The 7,848-nt window shown below is 70.3% G+C and overlaps 2 protein-coding genes across 3 annotated transcripts; one reads left to right on the top strand and one right to left on the bottom strand.

Annotated features, from left to right (window-relative positions):
- Positions 1-1,196: 1,196 nt before the first annotated feature.
- Positions 1,197-4,773, bottom strand: FBXW5 (F-box and WD repeat domain containing 5). Its single transcript, XM_036416842.2, has 8 exons — positions 4,667-4,773; positions 3,922-4,137; positions 3,597-3,754; positions 3,232-3,406; positions 2,948-3,096; positions 2,293-2,864; positions 2,006-2,218; positions 1,197-1,856 (listed from the first exon to the last, which is right to left on the bottom strand). The coding sequence occupies exons 2-8, from the start codon at positions 4,112-4,114 to the stop codon at positions 1,619-1,621; spliced, it is 1,698 nt and encodes a 565-aa protein (XP_036272735.1). The 5' UTR covers positions 4,115-4,137; positions 4,667-4,773; the 3' UTR covers positions 1,197-1,618.
- Positions 4,774-5,364: 591 nt separating this feature from the next.
- On the top strand, positions 5,365-7,432 carry C8G (complement C8 gamma chain). Of its 2 annotated transcripts, none has more exons than XM_045573925.1 (7): positions 5,365-5,592; positions 5,666-5,802; positions 5,923-5,993; positions 6,062-6,169; positions 6,467-6,568; positions 7,138-7,206; positions 7,253-7,299. In XM_045573925.1, the coding sequence occupies exons 1-7, from the start codon at positions 5,455-5,457 to the stop codon at positions 7,282-7,284; spliced, it is 657 nt and encodes a 218-aa protein (XP_045429881.1). In that variant the 5' UTR covers positions 5,365-5,454; the 3' UTR covers positions 7,285-7,299. The 2 variants fall into 2 exon arrangements, with proteins under 2 accessions (XP_045429881.1, XP_045429882.1); XM_045573926.1 differs by lacking the exon at positions 7,253-7,299 and adding an exon at positions 7,309-7,432 and having other exon boundaries at positions 5,371-5,592; positions 7,138-7,176.
- The last annotated feature ends 416 nt before the right edge of the window (positions 7,433-7,848 follow it).

The raw sequence follows: 7,848 nt of genomic DNA, 5'->3' as shown, positions 1-7,848 counted from the left end.
CGGGACCTTTCAGTCCACAGGCTGACGCTCTATCCACTGAGCCACACCGGTTTCGGCTCTGCCAGGTGCCTGATGTCGAGCAGTGTGGGCTGTCTCCTTGGTGACGTGTCCGGATTTGGGTTTCTAGCTGCCGTTACGTGGTCCAGAAACCAGTGTTGTTGGTATGGAATTTGCAACTATTCCTGTCGGTTTATCTTCCATCCTCTTACCGTGCTTCTCGGAGCAGAAGTGACTTTCTCACGGGTGGTGCTTGTGGGTCGGTGGGTGTCCAGGTGGCTCCTCTGGAGGGGTGGCTGCAGGTCACGTGGGGCGGTGGTCCTCACAGATGAGGTTGGGTCTGCGTTTATTTTTTCTGCAAAGGATGCCCGTTGCCCCAGCCCCTCGCTGAGTAGACGCCCATCCATGTGACTGACCTCCCCCTCCGTGGATTTTACTGTGAAAATGGCCGTGTGTGAACCGTGTTCTGAAGAGGGAACCAGCACGCTGTCCTCACTACCAGCCCTCAGTGGGGGGGCTCCTCCCACTTCATTCTTGTTTTTCAGTCGCTTCAGCTGCACCAGCTCCTCTGCAGACAAGTGTGCATCTTAGTCACCTTGCCCGCTGCTAGGAAAGCCCAGGGGACTTGGCCGGGCCGCCAGGCCTGCCCCCGAGCAGAGTCCGGCCGAGGAGGAGGGGTCTGGTGGCCTGTGCGGAGTGGCGCGCGATGCCCTCACGTGCTCGGTCAGGTTCTCGCCTGGAGTTTCCTCCTTTTTGAGCTAAAGCCTGGTGTTTAGAGACCTGGTCAGTTACTGTGTTACAGCGGCACCTGTACGCTTCCTAAACCCACTTTCTGGTTCCAGGAGGATCTTGGGTTTTCGGTTGACCGGACTGGGGTGCAGGGGGTTTTGTGTCTCAACAGTTATGCTGCCCAGGAGGATGACAGTGTGCGCGCCCTATCCTCTTTCCTGCCTGGCTCCACGGTGAGCGGGAAGGGGGGGGCAGTCCGTCACCCGAGCGCCATCTTATCTGTGGGTTTCTGTTCCATGCCCTTTGCTCAGGCTGAGCAAGCTCGCCTCCAGCCCTGGCCAGACGCTCTGTGGGTGCTTCCCCCCCCATCGGAGACGGGTGTGCTTAGCTTCGGGAGCCAGCAGCTCACGCTCTGCGTTCTGACGCGTGCGTCCGTGCTCGGTTTGCGTGTTAGAGACGACACGGTGTGCTGCTGCCAACTGTTTATTCAGTCCTGAACACGTGAGGAGTGACATGCAGTCCATAGGCCCAGTGACCCGGGCTCCCAGGGCCAGGCTGGGCCAGGACCACCCCCAGGGCCCAGAGGGCCAGCCTGGGGGAGGGTCGTGCTGACGGCCCAGGGCCCAGGCCTAGGGAGAGGAGTGTGTGAAGGGGGGCTCCCAGTGTCCTGTGCACCCCAAGCAGCCCGGAGGCCACCCAGGTGCCCGGGAGCCAGTGTCACGGCCGTGGGAGGTGGAGTGTGTGCACAAGCGTGGTGGGTCCCGCGTCTTCTGCGCCCGCGGACCCCCTCCGCAGGCATTGCTGCTGCTGCGACGCCGCCACCCCCGCCTCCGGCAGCAGCTCCCTCGCAGCCCGCGGTCCTGCAGCCAAACGCGGTGCTTCTCCGTTCCCCTCAGCGCCTCTGGCTGCCGAACCAGGAGAAGAAGGGGCGCGGGCGGGGGGCCTGGAGGGCACGCACGGTGCGTGGCGAGCGCCAGGCCTTGATGGTGGCGTCGTCGCTGGCTGTCAGCAGGAGCTCCTGCTCCTGGGGGCTGAAGACCACGGAGTTGACGACGTCCTGGTGCCGCAGCTTGGCCAGGCAGATGTTGTAGTGGCGGTCCCAGACGTAGCCGTGGCGGTCCTCCGCCCCACTGCGGGACGGCGGGTGAGCCCCGGGCACGGCCCGCCCCGCCCCGGCGCCGCCCGCCCCGCCTCGGCGCCCGCTGCCCGCCCGCCCCGCCTCGGCGCCGCCCGCCCCGCCCCGCCCCGGCGCCCGCCGCCCGCCCGCCCTGGCGCCCACCTGGCCACGAAGTCCCGGCTCACGTCCAGGAAGAGGAAGAAGCACTCGTCGTTGGGCGTGTAGGCGCGGTGGGCGCGCAGGGCCCGCTTCACCGCCCGCATGGTCTTGAGGTCGAACACCAGCAGGTCGATCTCCTCGGCGATGGGCGGCGGCTGCATGGGGTCGGCCACCACTGAGCCGCTGGGCCAGGCGCGGCTGTTCACGTACAAGTACCTGGGCGAGGGCACTCTGCTCGCGCACGTGCGCACCCAAGGCGCCCCCCCGCCCCCCCCCCGCCCCCCACGCACCTGTGGTCGGGGGACAGGCCCATGCCCACAATGTGCCCGTGCACGTCGATCACGTGGTCCAGGGCGTCGAAGAAGGCGTCGGAGCCCTGGCCCTCGCCCAGCACGGGCCCTGCCGTGGTCATCTGGTGCGGCAGGATCTGCTTGATGCCGATCTGGTGCGGGGAGTAGGTGAGGCAGCCGGTGGTGAAGATGAGGAGCTTGTCCCGGGCGCAGGCCGCACTGCCCTCGGGGGGCTTGGTGCGGCCCTGGGCCAGCAGCTGCGCCACCCTGGTCTCCAGCATGCGCTCCGCCAGCGGCGGCTGTGCCGGGGCGTCCAGGAGCCCGTGCAGGAGGCGCCGCCAGCTCTCGGTGTGCACCGGGGCTGGTCCAGCCGCCTCCTCTTCCTCCTCCTCATGGTCACTGTCACTGCTGAGGTCGAAGACGCGGCCCGGGGGCGCGCTGCTGTCCAGCAGGAGGTCGGGGCTGTCAAAGCGGCTGCAGTCGGCCACCATCACCGTGCGGATGGTGCTGGCGTTGAGGTTCTGGATCTTAAAGAGCCGCTTCACCACGTTGACGTTCTCAGACTCAACGTCCTGGGGGACGAGAGGGGCGCAGGTGGTGGTGCCGGCAGTCGGGCCCGGGGCCGCCTGCCAGCCCGCCCGCCCGCCCGCCTCACCTGGAAGGCGTTGTTGAGCCAGAGCACGGAGCAGGAGGTGATGTCCCCGATGCGGTGCAGGTTCCCTGAGATGAGGCTGGTCTCGGTGAGCCAGCAGCCAAACACGTCGTAGGGCTTGTTGCGCACACGGGACAGCAGCACGAAGGTGTCTGGGGAGGAGTGGGGGCGGGCGGGCAGCGGGGGCTGGGCAGGAGGCGGGCAGCGGGGGCTGGGCAGGAGGCGGGCAGCGGGAAGGCGTCTGGGAAGCAGTGGGGGCGGGCGGGTGGCCAGTGCCCAGCGCTCACCGAGGCTGATGACCACGATCTCGCCGGAGGAGTTGCTGTGGGGCCCCAGGAACACCCCGGAGGCCAGCAGCAGTGAGTCGTCCTGGTTGAACTGGGAGAACTGGGAGTAGCTCCAGTTGTAGGGCCGCATGTCAGCACTGTGCAGCAGCGAGATGGTCAGGTCGTTGTTCCAGATCTGTGTGGGGGCGGGAGGGTGGAGCCTGGCTGTCCGTCCGTCCGTCCGTCCGTCCCACCAGGCCCATACAGGTGCCCAGAACCAGGGCAGGTTCCCAGGGCTCGGCTCGGGAGCAGCAGGGCCAGCCTCCGGGCCTGGCTGGTCCCGACCGGCCACGGTCGGCCCTCCCCCCCCGCCCGCCCGCCCTAACCTTCACGGTGCAGTCCTTGGAGCAGGACGCAAACTGGCAGCCCGAGTGGGAGAAGCTGAGGTGCAGGACCTGGTCGGTGTGCGCCCGGAGCGTCTGCACCTCCACGCAGGGCACCGAGTCGTAGAGCCGCCGGAACTCCTCGTACCAGGACGTGGCCGCTGGGGGGCGGGCGTGTCACTGCTGGGGCCTGGCCGGGGCGGCCCTGCCCTGGAGCTGCTCGTCACCACCCCAGCCGCGGGGGCCTGGGCGGGGCCCCTCTGGTGTGCGGACCTGGGGGCGCTCGGCCTGGCCCACCCAGCGGCCGGGGGGGAGGCACGGTGCTGACCTGGGTGCCGGGGCACGTCGCGGGCCACCTGGTAGTAGCGGTAGAACTGCTCCCTCCATAGGAACTCGTCCCGGGACACGGCCTGCCACTGGCGGCACGCCAGCCCGGCGGCCAGCAGGTCGGCAGGGCCCAGGCTCAGGAAGATCTGGTAGACCAGGCTGTCGGGGAGCAGGGGTGTGCCCCCCTCGTCCATTGTGACATTCTGCCCCGGCGGCCCTGAAACCCACGCACGACCTCCTCAGCCGCCTGAAGGCCGAACCTCCACCCGAGGAGAGGGGCAGGGCCTGGGCTGAGCAGAAGCAGCCCTGCGGGAACCCAGGCATGGAGGGCCAGGCGCCCGGGGCCCCCGCTAGTCCCCCGCGAGCAGCAGACCCTCAGCACTTCCGGGGCTGGTGCGGCCCGAGGGGACCCAGACGCGCCCGACCCAAAAGGTTCCCGGCTAACAGGCCTCTGAGTGGGCCCAGGGAGACATGGGTGCCAGGGCCGGCGGCCCCGGTGACCTGGGTGCGGAGTCGTCGGCGGGGGCTTCCTCCCTGAAAGGGTTTGGGGTCCGCCCGCCCAGCGCCCCAGACACCCCCGGGGTCTCCGCCTGCGGCCCAGGGGAGCGCGCGGGCCGGCGGCGGGGGGCGGGGGGCGGAGCGGGCCTCGGCTCATACATGGGCGGGCCGGGCCGGTGTGGACGCTCCGCGGCCCTGGCGCCGGGGGCGGCGGCGGTGACTACACTCCCCGGGGGGGGCGCACTCACCGCGGCCGCCTCCGCCTCCGGCCGCCAGCGCTGCCCCCGCCCCAGCCCGGCCCGCGGCCCCGCTTCCGCCGCCGCGTCTCTGCGGTGCCGCCGCCAGGCCGGCGCCTCGAGCGCCGAGGCATCGATGGGCGCCCGCAGCTGCGCCACTGCGCCTGCGCCCGACCCGGCGGCGCTCAGTGCGCTGCGCGCTCGGCGAGCCCAGAAGAGCGCCCCCGGCGGCCGGGAGGAGCGGCGCCGGCGGAGGCCCAGACCCACCTCCGCGCCCCGAGGTCCGTTCCTCCGGCGCCTCGCCCGCCCGGCGCCCGCGGGGCTCGCGGGTGAGCGTCGACCTCGGAACCGGGGGTGACGCTTTGATTCCCGCTCAGGACCCAGGCCCGGTTGGGAGCTCCATCCCCGTAGAGGGCGTGCAGGGGCAGCCGACCCGTGGTTCTCGTCATCCATGTCTCTCCTCCTCTCTGAAATCAATAAAAGCATTTTTAAAAATTAAGAGACCGGCCTACTTCCAGGAGCGGCGGGCGGGTTAACGGAGACAAATGTGCGCAGGAGCCGGCGGCGCCGCGGCCAGGCAGGTGCCCGGACTCTGCACCCTGCCCGGCGCCAGGCCTGGGGTGCGGGTCAGGTCAGGTGAGGTCAGGTGTCCGGGCGGAGGCCGGCCTCGGAGGGGAGCTGGGGGTGGGACCCTGGCTGGGCTTGGGGATCCGGCGTGACTTCCTGGGCAGCACCGGGCAGTGGACTCCGACCCAGGCCAGGCTCATCCTGCCCCCGGGGCCGCTCAGACCGCCGCCGCCATGCTGCCGCCCAGGGCTGCGCTCCTCTGGGCCCTGGTCCTGGCTGCTGGCTCCCCGGGTCTGGGGGCGCAGAGACCCCCCCAGCGCCCGTCCCCCATCAGCGCCGTCCAGCCCAAGGCCGGCTTCGACGCTCAGCAGGTAGCTGGCCGGCTCTGTGGGGAGGGCCAGGCCTGACAGCGCCCCTCGGCCCTCACCCGCCCGCCCGCCTCAGTTTGCAGGGACCTGGTTCCTCGCGGCCGTGGCTTCCTCCTGCCGCTTCCTGCAGGAGCAGGGCCACCGGGCGGAGGCCACCGCAGTGAAGGTGGCACCCCAGGGGGCAGCCATGGCTGTCAACACCTTCCAGAAGCTGTGAGTCCTGCACGGCCTGTCCCGACCCACCTTGTCCCACCCCGGGGGCCTCCCCGCTGCCCACAGGAGCCACCCAGGGTGGGTGCCCGAGCCACTGCCCTCGCGCCCCCCCTCCCCCAGGGACGGCATCTGCTGGCAGATACGGCAGCTCTACAGAGACACCAAGGTCCCCGGCCGCTTCCTGCTCCCAGGTGAGCCAGGCGGCAGGAGGGGGGCAGGGCTGGCGGGGCGGGGGCTGACGCCATCGCCCTCTGCCCAGCTCGAGGCGCCCGGGGGTACGTGCAGGCGGTCGTGGGGGAGACGGACTACCGGGCCTTCGCCATCCTGTACCTGGAGCGGGCGCGCCGGCTCTCGGTGAAGCTGTACGGTGCGTCCCCACCGGGAGCCGGGCCTGCCCAGGGGGCACAGGCCCTCCGCGCCCTCCTCCCTCCTCCCTCCTCCCCCCTCCCCTCCCTCCCCCTGGCGTCCTGACCCTGGCCTGCCAATCGGGGTCCAGGGACGCGCCCCTGCAGATAGGCCGGGTGTGGGACAGGGAGGGGGCGGGAGGGGCGGGAGGGGCGGGGCAGACCCGGCGGGGCGGGGGCGGGCACAGACCCTGTTCCCAGAGCGCCCTGCACCCCACGCCCCCCGGCCCGCGTGCGCCCCAGGAGCCTCTGTCCCACAGTCCGCACGTTCCCCGTGGACGACTCGGTGGTGAGCGCGTTTGAGCAGAGCGTCCAGGGGGCCGGTCTGACCGAGGACCACATCCTGTACTTCCCCCAGTACGGTGAGTGCACCCCCTCCCCCAGCCCGGCGGCCGCCTGCCCGCCCTTTTCGGGCCCGGCCACACTGACCCCGGCCTGGCCACACCGACCCCGGCCACACTGACCCCCGTCCGGCCACACTGACCCCGGCCACACTGACCCCGGCCACACTGACCCCCAATCGGCCACACTGACCCCCGATCGGCCACACTGACCCCGGCCACACTGACCCCCGATCGGCCACACTGACCCCGGCCACACTGACCCCCGTCCGGCCACACCGACCCCAGCAACACTGACCCCCGATCGGCCACACTGACCCCGGCCACACTGACCCCCGATCGGCCACACTGACCCCGGCCACACTGACCCCCGTCCGGCCACACTGACCCCGGCAACACTGACCCCCGTCCGGCCACACTGACCCCGGCCACACCGACCCCGGCCACACTGACCCCGGCCACACTGACCCCGGCCTGGCCACACCGACCCCCGTCCGGCCACATTGACCCCCGTCCGGCCACACTGACCCCAGCCACACTGACCCCGGCCACACTGACCCCGGCCACACTGACCCCGGCTTGGCCCCCAGGTTTCTGTGAGGCCGCTGACCAGTTTCACGTCCTGGACGGTGAGTGGGCGGCGGCCCCGCTGGGCGGAGGGTGGAGGGCGGAAGGGCAGAGGGCGGAGGGCGGAGGGCGGAGGGCGGAGGGCGGAGGGCAGAGGTCTCGCTGGCTGAGTCTCCCGGTCGGTCTCTGTACAGAGGTCAAGAGGTGAGGCCACCTAGCCCCTGGGAGAGAGGCAGGAAGGACCAGCCACTGAGGCCTGCACCCCCCTGCCGGACGCTGCCCTGGGCTCTGCCACCTTCTCAGCCTACCGCTTCCTTTCGTGCTGGCTCCGCCCGGCCGGCGTGAGGTCACCTCGGGTCACCCAGGCCTTCGAGGGGGCCTGTGACCTCCCGGGGGTCCGGACCCCCAGGAGCCATGCAGGAGGCAGCCGCCCCAGCATCCTCTCTCACCACAGATGTCTCTCCCCCTCCTCCCCCTTCCCCTCCTCCTCCCTCCTTGTCCCTTCGGCTCTGAAATCAATAAAAACGTGTTTTTTAAAAGTGCTTCCCGCAGAAGCCGGTTTGGCTCAGTGGTAGAGCGTCGGTCTGCGGACTGAAGGGTCCCGGGTTCGATTCCGGTCAAGGGCGTGTACATTGGTTGCAGGCATATCCCTGGTAGGGCGTGTGCAGGAGGCAGCTGGTCGATGTTTCTCTCTCATCAACGTTTCTAGCTCTCTATCTCTCTCCCTTCCTCTC

Source organism: Pipistrellus kuhlii, unplaced genomic scaffold (genome assembly GCF_014108245.1).
Source record: "Pipistrellus kuhlii isolate mPipKuh1 unplaced genomic scaffold, mPipKuh1.p scaffold_m20_p_57, whole genome shotgun sequence".
Classification (NCBI taxonomy): Eukaryota; Metazoa; Chordata; class Mammalia; order Chiroptera; family Vespertilionidae; genus Pipistrellus; species Pipistrellus kuhlii.
Note: the sequence above shows the minus strand (reverse complement) of the source record. Positions and strands in the feature narration are given on the sequence as shown.

Excerpts from the sequence above, each read along its gene's own strand:
- FBXW5 (XM_036416842.2), bottom strand. The coding sequence starts at position 4,114 with ATGGACGAGGGGGGCACACCCCTGCTCCCCGACAGCCTGGTCTACCAG. Across the intron at positions 2,219-2,292 it reads GGCCTGTCCCCCGACCACAG|GTACTTGTACGTGAACAGCC; the intron begins GTGCGTGGGGGG and ends GCCCTCGCCCAG. Across the intron at positions 1,857-2,005 it reads AGCCGGGACTTCGTGGCCAG|TGGGGCGGAGGACCGCCACG; the intron begins GTGGGCGCCAGG and ends GCCGTCCCGCAG.
- C8G (XM_045573925.1), top strand. The coding sequence starts at position 5,455 with ATGCTGCCGCCCAGGGCTGCGCTCCTCTGGGCCCTGGTCCTGGCTGCT. Across the intron at positions 5,994-6,061 it reads CGGCCGCTTCCTGCTCCCAG|CTCGAGGCGCCCGGGGGTAC; the intron begins GTGAGCCAGGCG and ends CCCTCTGCCCAG. Across the intron at positions 6,170-6,466 it reads GCTCTCGGTGAAGCTGTACG|TCCGCACGTTCCCCGTGGAC; the intron begins GTGCGTCCCCAC and ends TCTGTCCCACAG.